The sequence below is a fragment of the Urocampus carinirostris genome, chromosome 16 (assembly GCF_059441175.1).
Source record: "Urocampus carinirostris isolate Australia breed hairy pipefish chromosome 16, RoL_Ucar_1.0, whole genome shotgun sequence".
Lineage (NCBI taxonomy): Eukaryota > Metazoa > Chordata > Actinopteri > Syngnathiformes > Syngnathidae > Urocampus > Urocampus carinirostris.
The window spans coordinates 1,329,130-1,344,839 of record NC_142364.1 but is presented as its reverse complement, the minus strand read 5'-3'; the positions used below and the strand labels follow the sequence as shown (position 1 = coordinate 1,344,839).

The 15,710-nt window shown below is 43.1% G+C and overlaps 1 protein-coding gene across 1 annotated transcript in view; it reads left to right on the top strand.

The window, feature by feature from the left end:
- LOC148349946 (poly [ADP-ribose] polymerase tankyrase-2-like) overlaps positions 1-15,710 on the top strand; it is an 85,964-nt gene that overhangs the window by 22,139 nt on the left and 48,115 nt on the right. The window contains exons 5-7 of the mRNA XM_088319974.1: positions 9,710-9,897; positions 9,943-10,093; positions 12,306-12,381. Of these exons, the coding sequence (XP_088176100.1) occupies positions 9,710-9,897; positions 9,943-10,093; positions 12,306-12,381 (415 nt within the window). The remainder of the gene's footprint in view (positions 1-9,709; positions 9,898-9,942; positions 10,094-12,305; positions 12,382-15,710) is intronic.

Here is a 15,710-nt window from a genome sequence, read left to right as displayed (position 1 = left end):
GAGACCGGAGAGTAGTGCATTGCAGTAATCGAGACGGGAGGTAACAAATGCATGAATTATTGTTTCCGCATCAGACTGAGACAGTATTGAACGGATTTTAGCAATGTTGCGAAGATGGAAGAAGGCAGTTCTAGTAATTTGCTTTACATGCATCTCAAAGGATAGATCAGGGTCAAATATGACACCTAAATTTTTAACTGAGTCACTCTGTGTGATGTGACATTTGTCAATGTTCACAGCAGTTTTTGCGAATAAGTCCCGGCATTTAGAAGGACCAATGACTAACATTTCGGTCTTTTCAGAGTTAAGACGCAAGAAATTGAGTGACATCCACTCTTTTATCTCAGTGAGACAGGCCTCCAAATTTCCACAGTTTAGTGTGGAAGATTCCTCCAACGGAAGATATAGTTGAGTGTCGTCTGCGTAGCAGTGGAAGCTGATATTGTACTTGCGAATAATATCACCTAATGGAAGCATGTAAATGTTGAAAAGTAGGGGGCCGAGCACTGAACCCTGCGGAACACCGCAGGTAACATTAAAGGGCTCAGATGTCGTTTCACCATATTTAACACAGTGCGTCCTATCTGAGAGGTAAGATTTGAACCACGAGAGGACGGCTCCTGAGAGACCAATCCATTTTTCCAACCGTTCTAGTAGGATATTGTGGCGCACTGTGTCAAAAGCAGCACTAAGATCCAGTAGCAGCAAAAGTGATGAAGCGCCAGAATCCATTGACATTAGGAGATCATTTGTTACCTTGATCAGAGCTGTCTCAGTAGAGTGGTTAGCCCTGAATCCAGATTGCATGGATTCAAAAAGGTTATTCTCCGATATGAAAGCATTCAGCTGCTGTGCCACTACTCTTTCGAGTACTTTAGAGAGGAAAGGTAGGTTTGACACAGGTCTGTAATTACTTAATATTTCTGGATCCAGGTTGGGTCGTTTCAGTGTGGGTTTAATAACGGCGGACTTAAAAGCTGCTGGAACTACACCTGAGGAGAGTGATGTATTTATAATATTTAGAACTGAAGGCCCAAGGACGCTAAAAAGACTTTTAATAAGTGAACCTGGGAGAGGGTCGAACTGGCAAGTTGTCGGTTTGGCCGCATTCACCACTTGTTTGAGATCATCAAGTGACAGTTCACTAAAACCGGCCATTTTCCCAGGGCAGCCACCCTGTCGTGCATCTGTAAATTTCAGTCCTTTAATACATGTGGTACTAACAATATCTTTTGCAATTTCTTCCTGTATGCATTGAATCTTCTTAGTGAAGAAGACCATTAAGTCCTGAGCAGAGTGTGTCGAACTGTCTGCGATAGCCTGTTGCCTTGTAAGCGATGCTACAGTGTCAAAAAGGGCTTTGGGGTTGTTCTTTTGAGACGCAATCACCTTCGAAAGGTAGGCCGATTTTGCAGAGGCAAGGGCCGCTTTATACTTTAACAAGCTGTCACACCAGGTTTGATGGAAAACCTCAAGCTTGGTAGCGCGCCATTTTCTCTCCCATTTCCTGCATTCTTTTTTAAGGGCTCTAGTTTCATCAGTAAACCAAGGTGTGCGTCTTTTAGGACGTGATTTTAGTTTTATGGGCGCTATTGAATCCAGCACACTAGTCAGGGTGGTATTGAACTCATTCATGAGTGAGTCAATCGAGCCATTGTATTTAGGAAAGGACGCAACTGCTCCAGGAAGGAGTTCAAAGAGCTCAGAAACTGTGCCAGTGCTTATATTGCGTCCGCTAAATCCCTCAGCTATATTAAGTCTACATTTAGTTAGCACCTCAAATGTCACTAAATAATGATCAGAGATAACAGTAGTACACGGTAGAACCATAATGTTTGAGGTTAAAACTCCTCGAGTCAGAATCAAATCTAGCGTGTTCCCATTTTTATGGGTTGGCAAGTCAACCAGTTGGGTAAAACCAAATGCATCAATTAGAGAACTAAACGCAATAGTAAGTGAACTGTGTGGGGAGTTCATATGAATGTTAAAGTCTCCCATAATTATAATTTTGTCTGCATAGGTTACTAGTTCAGACAAAAGTTCAGCAAATTCGTCTAAGAAAGTTGTGTATGGCCCAGGTGCACGATAGATAGTTATTACATCAATTGACAATTGAGGGGACCGCATCACAAGAGCCTCAAACGTTTTGTAATTATTAGAGGTACGTGTATTAAATTTGAGCGATTTTTCAGAGATTAGCGCAACACCACCACCTCTTTTCAGCGTGCGTGCTATATGACTACTCTCGTAGTCTGGGGGAGAGGCATAATTTAGCGCTAAGTGCTCATCCGGGCGTAACCACGTTTCACAAAGACCCATACAGTTAAGTTTATAATCACGAATAATGTTATCAACAAGTAAAGCTTTTGGAGCAAGCGATTTAATATTTAACAGACCAAATTTCAGCTTTGCTGAATCATTTGACTTAGCTGAACTCTTTGTAGTCTTTGTCGAGATCTTCAAAAGCTCCCGGCGTTGTGGCCGCTCGTGAGCGCTGAGTTTAAAGCGTCGGTTGTCCGGCGAGGAATAAATGGTGGAATTAGTTACATCCTCGCGTCCATCCTCGCGTCCATCTTGCTGCTTGGACTTCACACGTTTCACACATCTACCTGCACGGCAACCACGCTTCTTTGTCCTTTCTTTACGGCGCCGTCGGCGACGTTTATTAAGAGGAATAGTTGTCCACAAGGATGCCGGGTCTCTTTGAAGTTCGCTCGGTATATCATGGGCGGTATAAAAAGTGCCCGAAAAATCGAAATTTAGACGCCCACCCAACCGAATAAGTTCGTCCCTACTGTAAGTGTTTTTGGCCACACATGTGTCCAAAAGTGAAAGCAAAAAAGACAAGAGAACGGCAATAAATAGAAGATTAGCTGGAGAGCTAGCCGCGAGCATGTATCCATGCGCAGCCGCCATGTTTTGTGTTTTGGTCACTCTGAGTTTTTGTAGTTTTTCTTCTTTGCTTCGGGTGGCACGACAGAATGCAGCGACATCTAGTGGACTAACAACACACACTGTCCCTTTACCCCCACCTATTAAGGTGGGGGCCTCAAACTATCGTCAGCGAATTTGAGACCCCCGATTTAGCCCTTTCTGGTGTCGCCTCACCCCACTCTTAGCACATCTCCCCCCCCGCAGCCGAAATTCCCCGTTTTCCGCTCGGGTGCTCGACCCCGCGACGCGGTTTGAGCGAGCCCGAGGCGAGCGGCCCCTCTGCAGCCAGCCGACACACTTTTGATTCGTGTTCGAAATCCAAACGGGAGCAAAAGGCAGCCGCCCGTTTCGCGCACGTCCAAATGGAAAGGCAAATTGAATTCCGATTTTAAAATCAACGTACAATTATAGGATTATGTTTAACTTACTCTTAAATGATTTTCACCCCTATTTGAAAGTTTTCCAGCCTTTTTTGTTTGATGTCTAGATAGATAGATAGATACTTTATTCATCCCTGTAGGGAAATTCACACTTCCAGCAGTATCCTTTTGTTGTCTATTAACAGCTTAACAGGATGGCCTCGGGGTGCTGTGTTCTTGTTTAGCCACAGCGGAGTGGATGACGTCACACGCTAGCCCAAAAGTTCGACGTCCCTGTGGCGGATGGAAATCTTTGTGCCCAGGGTTACACCACCTCGTGTTCACGTAGATAGCGAGTCCGCCTCCTCTCCGCTTCCCGCAGGCTTTTGTGTCTCTGTCTAACAGCGCTGAAGCCGGGTAGCTCCACGTTAGCGTCCAGGATGCTAGACGTGAGCCACGTTGCTGTAAAACAACAAACTGCACTCCCATTACGCCTTGATAGGCGTAAATGGTAAATGGTCTGCATTTCGATAGCGCTTTTCAAGTCTATGAAGAGCTCCCAAAGCGCTTTACAACGTGCTTCACTCTTACCCATTCACACACACGCTCGCACACCAATAGGGAGTCAGCCTCCAAACGTTTTGAGGATATTTAAGATGGTAAATGGTCTGCATTTCTATAGCGCTTTTCAAGTCAATGAAGAAAGCGCTTTACAATATGCTTCACACTTACCCATTCACACACACACTCACACACCAATAGCGGCCATGCAGCCATGCAAGGCGCCGACCTGCTTATTGGGGGCATTAGGGATTCAGTGTCTTGCCCAAGGAAACTTCGACATATAACACGGAAGAGCCGGGAATCAAACCTGCGACCTTTCGATCCCAAGACGAGCGCTCTACCTCCTGAGCTAATGCACTTGAATTATGGGTAACATCCATGTGACTACTTGAAATGGTTGCCATGTTTTTCAACAAGTCAGCTTAAAAATGAGGTTGACACTGCTCTCTGGTGGCTCGGCTTCTTCATTGCATTTCTTCTTACCTCGTGATGGTTGGCAGTATGCATGAGTTTGTGTAGCATTGTCCTATGAAATGTCATTGCCCAAGTGGACAGGTGCATGCTACACAACGGGGAACTATAAAAATCACAAATGTAAATCGTAGATTTGTGGCAAAATTCACGATTCACTCGGGATTTCTTCTTTTATTGGTACTGGAGAAATTATAAAATTGGAGGAGCCGGGAATCGAACCTGCGACCTCTTGATCCCGAGACGAGCATTGTTTAGTAAACAACAGTTGAATATTTAAAAATACTCGTTTCCAAGAAAACTCCTGAGAACAACAGCTTTTTGTGAAATATTTTTTTGTAAACGATAACGGTTCAATAACATTTGGTTTATGACAAGAGTGGTCCACCTAAAGCGTAATAGATTATAGTTACTGTATTGACTCGGCTTCATTCATGCAATGTTCGTGTTGCATCCTCTGCTACAAGCCTCCTCTTTCCACCATGTTTTTTATGTACCTTTACGTTTTGTAGCGTCATTAATTTTGTTTGCTTCTTTTGAATCTTTCTTCTGGGGCTGAGATTTTGGTTTGATTTCTAACCACTTCTCCATTTTTTTGTGTTCTCTGTGCGTCTACTTTGGTAAATGATATGCAAACGCGCGACCTTATAACGCACGGAAAGTCCGGAAGCAGGAAGGTATTCGATGCAGGCTTCCGATTGGCTGCCGAGTATGCCAATTGCCAAATGAACCGAAATTCAGAAATTTTCAAAACAAAGATTTCAAAATCGGAATAAAACATTTTATTTGTAAAAAGATTTTTTTTTTTCCTTTGAAAAAGTTGTGTGTTATTTTGCGCCCCCTAGTGGTAAAAAAACTTAATTCTTGTCAAATCTTGTGTATTTGTTTGGCCCTTAGTAGCACGGACCATTATGACACCATCCCTGATCTAAAACCTACATGAGGGCAAAGTAAAAAACAGGATTGATTTGTGTATTTTTTGGCCTGGGAGAGTGGAATTTCTTTCTAGGAAAGCATCCTTTTGTGGCAGTTTTCACATCTGGGGTAACCTACTTGACTGCGTGTTAAAAATTAGTGGTCATATCGAGACTCCTTCCTTCTTTGGGTGGACAGACAGACACACATATAAATATACTTAGATGCCAAACAAAAACATTATCACTGCAGTGTCCCTGTTAGCGTAACAAAACCACTTCCTGTTCCAACCACCAGGCTCCTCAACACGATTGTCTGACTTATCAGATTCGGTTTTTAAATTATGTTGTTTCGTTTCGTTTCGTTTTTCGACCTTATTCCAATCATGTCCTTCACGTTTTCATGGTTTTCAATTTCTTCCCCCGCCTCGTCTTTCTCCCACCCCTCGCCCGGCTAACACCAATTATACCGTGTCAAATCCTTGCATGTCTGCTTCCAGATCCCTAATCATCTCTTCTCTCTTTCATCTGCCAATCCTTTCTTCCCGTCTCGCGTCCCGTCTTTCTCCTTCCGCCTCACCTGCCGCTTCTGCCCGCTACCTTAAACTCACCCTTCTCATTTTCTTCCTACAGAGCTCCGTTTAATTTCCCTCTCTAGCCTCCCTTTGATGGCTAAAGATAGAAACGGAATTACCCCGAAAAATTCATTGACTTTTTCAGTTCTGAGAGTTATGATTGTTTCCTTCAGGCGGAGTTTTTTGGAAGGGTTATTAAAATGGAGGTCGAAAGTTAGAAGATACTCGGGACTAGGGGTTTTACGATCGTGCTATCATACTGCATTATTGATTTTCAATTTACAGTAGATCCTCAGGAAATCACATAAATGCCTTTTCCGTGGAGGAATGCGTTTTCCGTGGAGGATCACATCAGTATATAGCGAGTACTAGTTATGTTTAATATACCAGAATATGATTAAATTGCGTTATAAATAAGTATCAAGAAAAAATGTATTTCACTATGGTGTGACATGACTCAATGTGGTATGATGGAGTTGTGGGTGGATGCAAAGGGCGATGGTTGGTCAAAAATCAAACTGTTTGAAAACATTCACTTGCAACGTTTATCAAAAGATTTATTTGCTTTAATTACTTCCTTTTTTAATATTATTCCATGAGACGTCGCCGTTTGTGTGCCTTTTTCCTGTGTCTTGAAAATCACATGCTTCCTTTCCATAGTTATCATGTTGGCCTCTCCATTTAGCATCACTTTAAGCCTTGGGAACCATAGGGAATAAATAGAGTATTCTAACGTTGACTTGGACAGTCTTTACAAAGCACATGAAATTCTGAAATGAATGAAGGAAAAGGTGTTGTGGGAGGTCATTCAGCCAATAGCTTATCTTCATGATGCCTTGGTGTAATCCAATAGCAAACCAGCATTTTATAAGATGTGACCAATAGGTGGTGTTACTGTATCTTTGGGCTCCAATGTATTAAAAAATGCGAGGTTTTGTTCCATTTTATCACCCTCTAGTCACTTTTCTATCCTGCTGTTTGATTTTATTTAAGAATGTTGTGGCTACTGATACTTATTAATCCCATTAATTAGATAGATAGATAGATAGGTTATTCATCCCCGTAGGGAAATTCCCACTTCCAGCAGTATCCTTTTTTTTTTTTAAATAAAATAATAAAATAAAGATATAGAATACAAAAATACCCAATATAACGTGTTGCTATAGAGTATTTAAATAGTGCTACGGAAAGTACACACTGTAATAAAAATTGAGTAATAAGCAAATGTGGGGGTGGGGTATAATGTGGGCTTTTACTCCCCTGGGTGGAGTTCAAGAGCCTCATGGCATGAGGAAGAAATGATCTCCTCAGTCTGTCCTTGGAACAACACTACTGTTTTACAAGACTACTACTGTAATAATATAATCAGAAATACTACTACAGTAATAGTATAATACAGAAATACTACCAAAACTTCAGAAATATACATCTCCAGAAAAAGCCACAGAAATATTACTACAGAAATACTACAAAACTAAATATCAATTATAGTGCTTAAAAACAGGGATACATTTTATTTTCCTTTCATTCGGAAAAATATATATCTATACTACTTCAATGCTTCAAAAATACTACTACTGAAATACTATATTACAAAAATACTACCAAAACTTCAGAAATATACTACTACAAAAAAAGCCACGAAAATACTACTACAGAAATACTACAAAACTAAATATCAGTTATAGTGCTTGAAAACAGAGATACATTTTCCTTTCATTCAGAAAAATACATATATACTACTTAAACACTTCAACAATACTACTAGATGGATAGATGGATAGATGTCTAGTTATATGTCTAGATAGACAGATAGATGTCTAGATATATAGACAGATAGATGTCTAGATATATAGATGGATGTCTAGATAGGTCTAGATAGATGTCTAGATACATAGATAGATGTCTAGAAAGATAGATGTCTGGATAGATGTCTAGATAGATAGATGTCTAGATAGATAGATGGATAGATGTCTAGATAGATGTCTAGATATATAGATGGATGTCTAATTGATGTCTAGATAGATGTCTAGATATATAGATAGATGTCTAGTTGATGTCTAGATACATAGATAGATGTCTAGAAAGATAGATGTCTAGATAGATAGATGGATGGATAGATGTCTAGATAGATGTCTAGATATATAGATGGATGTCTAGATAGAGGTCTAGATAGATGTCTAGAAAGATAGATGTCTGGATAGATGTCTAGATAGATAGATGTCTAGATAGATAGATGGATAGAGGTCTAGATAGATGTCTAGATAGATGTCTAGATATATAGATGGATGTCTAATTGATGTCTAGATAGATGTCTAGATATATAGTTAGATGTCTAGTTTATGTCTAGATACATAGATAGATGTCTAGAAAGATAGATGTCTAGATAGATAGATGGATGGATAGATGTCTAGATAGATGTCTAGATATATAGATGGATGTCTAGATAGAGGTCTAGATAGATGTCTAGATACATAGATAGATGTCTAGAAAGATAGATGTCTGGATAGATGTCTAGATAGATAGATGTCTAGATAGATAGATGGATAGATGTCTAGATAGATGTCTAGATATATAGATGGATGTCTAATTGATGTCTAGATAGATGTCTAGATATATAGATAGATGTCTAGTTGATGTCTAGATACATAGATAGATGTCTAGAAAGATAGATGTCTAGATAGATAGATGGATGGATAGATGTCTAGATAGATGTCTAGATATATAGATGGATGTCTAGATAGAGGTCTAGATAGATGTCTAGAAAGATAGATGTCTGGATAGATGTCTAGATAGATAGATGTCTAGATAGATAGATGGATAGAGGTCTAGATAGATGTCTAGATAGATGTCTAGATATATAGATGGATGTCTAATTGATGTCTAGATAGATGTCTAGATATATAGTTAGATGTCTAGTTTATGTCTAGATACATAGATAGATGTCTAGAAAGATAGATGTCTAGATAGATAGATGTCTAGATAGATGGATGGATAGATGTCTAGATAGATGTCTAGATATATAGATGGATGTCTAATTGATGTCTAGATAGATGTCTAGATATATAGATAGATGTCTAGTTGATGTCTAGATACATAGATAGATGTCTAGAAAGATAGATGTCTAGATAGATGGATGGATAGATGTCTAGATAGATGTCTTGATAGATGGATAGATGTCTAGATATACAGTATAGATGGTTGTCTAATTGATGTCTAGATAGATGTCTAGATACATAGATAGATGTCTAGATGGTTGTCTAGATAGATGTCTAGATATATAGATAGATGTCTAGATAGATGTCTAGAATTATAGATAGATGTCTAGATAGACAGGGGTCTAGATAGATAGATGTCTAGAGATAGCTAGCTAGCTACTCTCTTCCTCCCCATAGGGAAATTCCCACTTGCAGCAGTATCCTTGTGTTGAAAAATAAAATAAAAGAATAGCGGTCCCCACTTAAACTCGGCACCCCGTGTTTGTTCCGCCCCTTCAATAGTGCTATGAAAAATACAGTACACACTGTCATAAAAATAGGGTAATATGTAAATGTGGGGGTTGGGGTATAATGTGGGCTTTCACTCCCCTGGGTGGAGTTAAAGAGCCTCATGGCATGAGGAAGAAATGATCTCCTCCTTAGTCAGAGTTTTATGATCCATTTTTGGAGCGAGATCATTTGCGATGATAATGGATACATCATGGGATGTTTTGGTCACACACACATAAAGAAAAATTCCCACGCACAAAGCAGAAACGCAAAGTGGATTTTGTTCCGATCGGGAGAAAAGAAGGCGGGGGGGCGAAGGAGGGGCAGGTCGATCCGTAGCTCCAGCGAAGCGAAGGTAGGAGGGGGAAGGGGTTTGTTTATCTCTTGTGTTCCCCCACGGTAAGAGCGCCTCGGAAGTCCGAAGGGGGTCGGAGACAAAAGCCGGAAGACGGCCCCCCGCGGAGGACGCTTAGCCGTAGCCACGGGGACGCGGCGGGGGGACGGACGGACGCACGGACGGATGACGGGGAGAGCGCCCGACCGACGGGAACAATGAACGCGCTGTGGTCGCCGCCGGCGACGCATCGTCACGGCAACCGCAGCCAGAGGGGGGGGGACGGAATGAAGGCTTTCTCTTAAGATAGTGGTTTTTTTCCCGTTTGTGGCGTGTTTGTGGCGTGTTTTTGCCGTGTTTTGGCGCGTTCGCGTGCGGAGTGGATGACTGACGGCATGATCTTCTGCAACCGTCTAGGTGAATACAAGAAGGATGAGCTGCTGGAGGCGGCGCGGTGAGTAGCAGATGCTCTTTTGTTTTCCTTCCTCAACCTCTTCTTCCTCAACACCTCCTCCACCTTCATCCGAGTACCGTAGTTTTCCAACTATTAGGCCCACCCAAAAACCCTATTCCAGTACCAGATGCTCTTTTTGTTTTCATTCCTCTACCTCTTCTTCCTCGGCCCCTCCTCCAACTTTACGGCTTTTAGACGCCCACCCTCGCCTTTGTCCGTGTACCGTAATTTTTCAACTATTGGGCCAACCAAAAACCCAATTTCAGTACCAGATGCTCTTTTATGCTTTCCTTCCTTCACCTCTTCTTCCTCAACACCTTCTCCAACTTCATGGCTTTTAGACACCTACCCTCACCTTCATCTGTGTACCGTAATTTTCCAACTATTAGGCCCACCGAAAATCCAATTTCAGCACCAAATGCTCTTTTTGTTTTCATTCCTCCACCTCCATCCGAGTACCGTAATTTTCCAACTTTTAGGCCCACCAAAATACCCAATTTCAGTACAAGATGCTCTTTTTGTTTCCCTTCATCCACCTCTTCTTCCTCAACACCTCCTCCAACTTCATGACTTTTTGACGCCCACCATCGCATCACCTTCATCCTAGTACCGTAATTTTCCAACTATTAGGCCAACCAAATAACCCAATTTCAGTACCAGATGCTCTTTTTGTTTTCCTTCCCCTTTCCTTCCTCGCCACCACCAACTTTACCCTTGCATCGCCTTCATTCCAGTATTTTTGGACTATAAGACGCACCTAAAAACCCCAATTTGGCCAGAAATTTGAAAGTGCGGCTTATATTAAATTGTCTTTATTGCTATTCACTCGACGTTGCGAAACATCGTACGCAATGAGATTAGACAAGGCACTCCAAGAGAAAACGTGTCATCGTCTTTTATCTCCAAAGCATTTCTATCAGAATAAAAGGCAGAATTATTTTTCGTTTGAATAGGGCCCAGGTTTCTCTCTCGCCGCTTACTCTCAAATACTTTTAGGCGTATTTTTATACATGATCGGATTGCCGACAAACGACAGCGACCCGATGATGAAGGGGCTGTATCTGAGTCAGATGAGGAGGCTACTCCTGCTACTGGTAACCATGGAAACCAGCACAAGCTGTTTCATCCATGGAGCGACGATTAAATAATGGCCTGGAGAGGGATGGGCGCCGCCAGGCTGTATTCGTTAAAGACACACCACAGGAAGTGGTGCCCCAACCACCCTGGCAGTTGAAAAATCTTCCCCCCTAACCCCTCCAAGAGTCTTTATAGAGAGTGAGTTGCTGCCCCCAATTTTTCAGAGGATTTTTTTTTTTGTTTTAACTTTTAATAGTTTTGGCAACATTACTCCCACGCACGGCTTAAGGGATAACAGCTTTTTTCCCCCTCTCATCTTCAGTGGAAGTAAAAGTGGCAGCTTTTACTGGATTATCTGACATAGAGTAATCTCATTCGTTTGTTATCTATTGATGTCAATGAGAAGGCAGATAGGTCATGAGATCGAGCCTTCCTGCGCAGAGTTTGCATGTTCTCCCTGTGCTTGCGTGTCAGGTTAATTGGCCTAACCGAATTGTCCAGAGGAGTGAGTGAGCGAGTTGTCTGTCTCTGTGATTGGCTAGCAATCAGTTCAGGGTTTCCCCTGCTCACTACCCGAAGATAGCTGGGATGGGCTCCAGCACCCCCGCGACCCTGCTGAGGATAAGCGCTGCAGATAATGGATGGATGGATATTATGATAAATCCGGTCCAAGGTACTAAGAGTGGCTCAGCGAAAATCTCCTCTTGTTATCCAATACCAGGGAAGTACTGTAATCCTTTGCTACTTTGCAGCCACAAAGTCAAATGCACTCCCGTGCAAGCGATCCATTATCCCCAGGTGCTCACTGCTCCGAACAGGGAACAGCAGTTTGAACTTTCGTAGTACCTGAAAGCTCTTTTTTTGTCATTACTGCATTTTTGCGTCAGATGTACTGCACTCCACAAACCGGATGGAGAGAAATATGACCGTTCTCTCCATTTTTCTGTGGGAGCCTTCAAACCATGCTATCTGCAAATGCCAATTCTTCCCTTTAATCCTTCGGGCTTCTTCTACTAAGCCACAAACCCCCCTCACGCACTCATTCTTGCATGCTTTTTTGTTTTTTTTGTTATTGCACTCATTCACCACATGGTGGCGCACACTTCCTAATATGTGCGCGATTGTCCATTTGCAGGAGTGGCAACGAGGAGAAGCTCATGGCTCTGCTGACGCCGCTGAACGTCAACTGCCACGCGAGCGACGGTCGAAAGGTAAGGACCGGGGTTCGTACGGGAGCTTGAAATCCTTGCAAAGGCTGGAATTTTAAGCTCGTGTTTTCAAGGTCAGGAAAATGCTTGAATTTTGGGTGATTCGAATTGTGATCTGAGTACGGGAGTGGATCTTCTGTAGCGAGCGATGGAGGTGTCAGGGACGGAAAACGGGTCGGTAGCCGGGACAGGGAGAGCAAAAGCGTGGTCGGGGTCTGAAACGGGTCGTAAGCCAGGACGGGAGAGTAGACGTAGTCGGGATCAAAAACGGGTCGTAAGCCGGGACGGGAGAGCAGACGTGGTCACGATCAAAACAGGTCGTAGCCAGTGACAAACGGGAGCAAAAACGGGACAGGCGGGAGTCAGGGTCAAAAAAGGCTTGCCTTGTATACACAGAGGTTTGTAAACGGACTGTCTGCACAGCACAGGGGATTCCTATTGGTAATCATGACAAGCATGCGCATCCACAACGCTTGCATTAGTAGCTAAAGTTTGCGGAACTGCTAAAGTGATGCTAGCAGCTAAAGCAAAGCTAGCTCTGAGATATTTGCCTGGAAATACCTCCGCTGAAATGCTCAACACACTCACAACGAAAACGAAGCTCGGCGGCGCCGAAATAGCCGATTTCACGCTTCTAGCCTCCGTCCGAGCTAAGCGCGAGGCAAAATGACCCGGTTTGGCATTCCCATCGCTCTTTAAATTGCTTTTACCAAAAGCAGCCATGCACATTTCCACGCCGGTGCAATTTTCTCCTTGTGATAGCCTTAGGGGGAGAAATGAATGTCTTGATGGGGATTACTCTGTAGCGCTAACGCAAATGACGGTTTGCGATGGGCCCAAATGTCGTTTTCCTGTTCTTTAACGTCGCTTTGCGGAAGACGAGCCTTCAGAATGAGCAGGCTTTTGGCTTTCATTTTCTAGCTTTTTTCAACTCGAGTTTTTTGGGCTGCAGACTGGAACCAACCGCTATGGTGTTTGGTGGTTGCTTCAAATGTTGAATGGTGAATTCGGTAAAAACAACCTTGTTCTCTTGGCCGTGTGTTTTTAAATGTGGTATTTTGAAATCAATGACAAAGTTGAGTGGATCAGTAAAGTTTTTCGAGAACCGGCTCTTTCAGCTCACTTCACTAAAAAGAGCCACTTCTTTCGGCTCCCAAACGGCTCCTCGGTGTCATGATTACCGATGTGACTCAGCTGTGCCCGCTCCTTTGGCGCCACCCGCCGCGGGTTCTGATTGGCTCCCTGTACTAACCCAGTCCTGTCTGTCCCCTGTTCAGGGATCAGAATTTTCCGCGGATCCGCGGATTTCCGCTGTTTTTGAACCCCAAAGGCATTCCGACTTTTTCACTTTTTCTCTTGCGTAGCAAACAAATTCAAAATCCGACTGTCTCACTCTTTCCTTTATTGCTCAGGCGCACCCTGGCGGCCGTTAGAAAAATTGGCCGCATTGTTGCTCAAGCTGCAGGGACCGGTTGGGTGGCGCTCCGCCCTGCTTTATTCCTGGACCCTGGCTATTTCAGCTGAAAATGAAAATCTCCATTCTGATCCCTGCCTGTTGTATGTCCATCTGCAAACCTCAGTGTATACTAAGCAAGCCTTTTTCGACCCTGACTCCCACCTGTCCTGTTTTTGCTCCCGTCTGTCTCCAGCTACAACTAGTTTTGATTCTGAGCACGTCCGCTCTCCCGCCTTGTCTTACGACCCGTTACTGACCCTTGCCACGTTTTTGCTCTCCTGTCCCGGCTACCGATCTGTTTTCCGTCCTTGACACCGCCATCGCTCGCCACGGAAGATCCACTTCCGTGTCCGTTAACAATCTGAGTACGAGAGCGACTTGCTTCCTGCGCAGCCCTTCCTCTTTCCTTTCATAAAACTGGAAACGTAACGCAATTGGGTCCTGTTCCCGTTCTGGTCCTGACACGCTATTGTTTTTGTTGCTTTAATCCATACATCAACAGTTATTATGTCACATGATGCACAAAATAACTTTAAAAGGTGGTATACCTAATTGAAAAAGAAGTAAAAAGCAAAGAAAAAAGAAAAGAATAAAAATGGAGAAAAAAAGAGAACAGGAAAAGCAAGATAAGAAGCAAAAAGCTCAGAAAAAGGAAGAAACAAATAAAAGAAAAAAGTATATAGAAAACAAACAAAAAAGCAAGATAAAAACACATAATGAGTACAAACTAAGCAAAAAAGGCTAAAGAACAAGAAAAGTAAAAAGCTCTGAAAAAATGGAAGAAACAAATACAAGAAAAAAGATAATGGACAACAAGAGAAGAAAAGAATCAAGATTTTTTTTTAGTCACTTCCCCTGCTCATTACTCATGTCAGCCACTCTGACCAACTCCAGGATTGGCTCTTTACAGCTGCACCGGCCGCATCACTTAGCAGGGATTGACACCTTCTGCTCCATTTTATGCTACAACAACATTATGACACACGGTCCCTTTAACACTCCGAGGCAGTTTGATCGTTTTGCCTTGGAATTGTCGCCGTTATCGCACTCGAGCGGCCGACTGTTCGCACGAAGTAGTTTGCATCGTCTCGTGGATCGCTGTAGTCGTTGTCAAGGCAACCTGTCCACAGGTACGTCGGTTTCGGAATGCCATTTGCTATCGGGTGGCCCTTATCGTCTTTTGAAATTCACAAAGAATTTTCCCGGCCGGCGCCGGTCATCGCAAAGTGGAAGGACATCCGACGGAGAGATGCGGAGCCAAAAGTTGAAAAAGAAGGGGGCGCTATCCATCGGGCTGCAGTTTAAAGTTCTCAGGATTTTCCTTCACCGCCATGCGCTCGCCTTCCTCCACCCTTGCGTGTGCCAAAGCTTGCTGTCTGTCTGTCTCTCTCTCTGTCTCTCTCTGTCTCTCTCTGTCTCTCTCTGTCTCTCTCTGTCTCTCTCTGTCTCTCTCTCTCTCGCTTTTCTGTCTCTGTCTCTGTCTCTCTCTCTCTCGCTTTTCTGTCTCTGTCTCTCTCTCTCTCTCTCTCGCTTTTCTGTCTCTCTCTCTCTCTCGCTTTTCTGTCTCTCTCTCTCTCTCTCTCTCTCTCTCTCTCTCTCTCTCTCTCTCTCTCTCTCGCTTTTCTGTCTCTCTCTCTCTCTCTCTCTCTCTCGCTTTTCTGTCTCTCTCTCTCTCTCTCTCTCGCTTTTCTGTCTCTCTCTCTCTCTCTCTCTCTCTCGCTCTCGCTTTTCTGTCTCTCACTCGCTATCTCACTTTTCGCTTTTATCTCTTTCTCTCATTGTCTCTCGCTTTTCTGTGTCTCGCTCGCTATCTCACTTTTCGGTTTCCCTCTCTCTCTTTACCTGGCTTTCTCTCTCTCTTGCTTTTCTCTTTCTC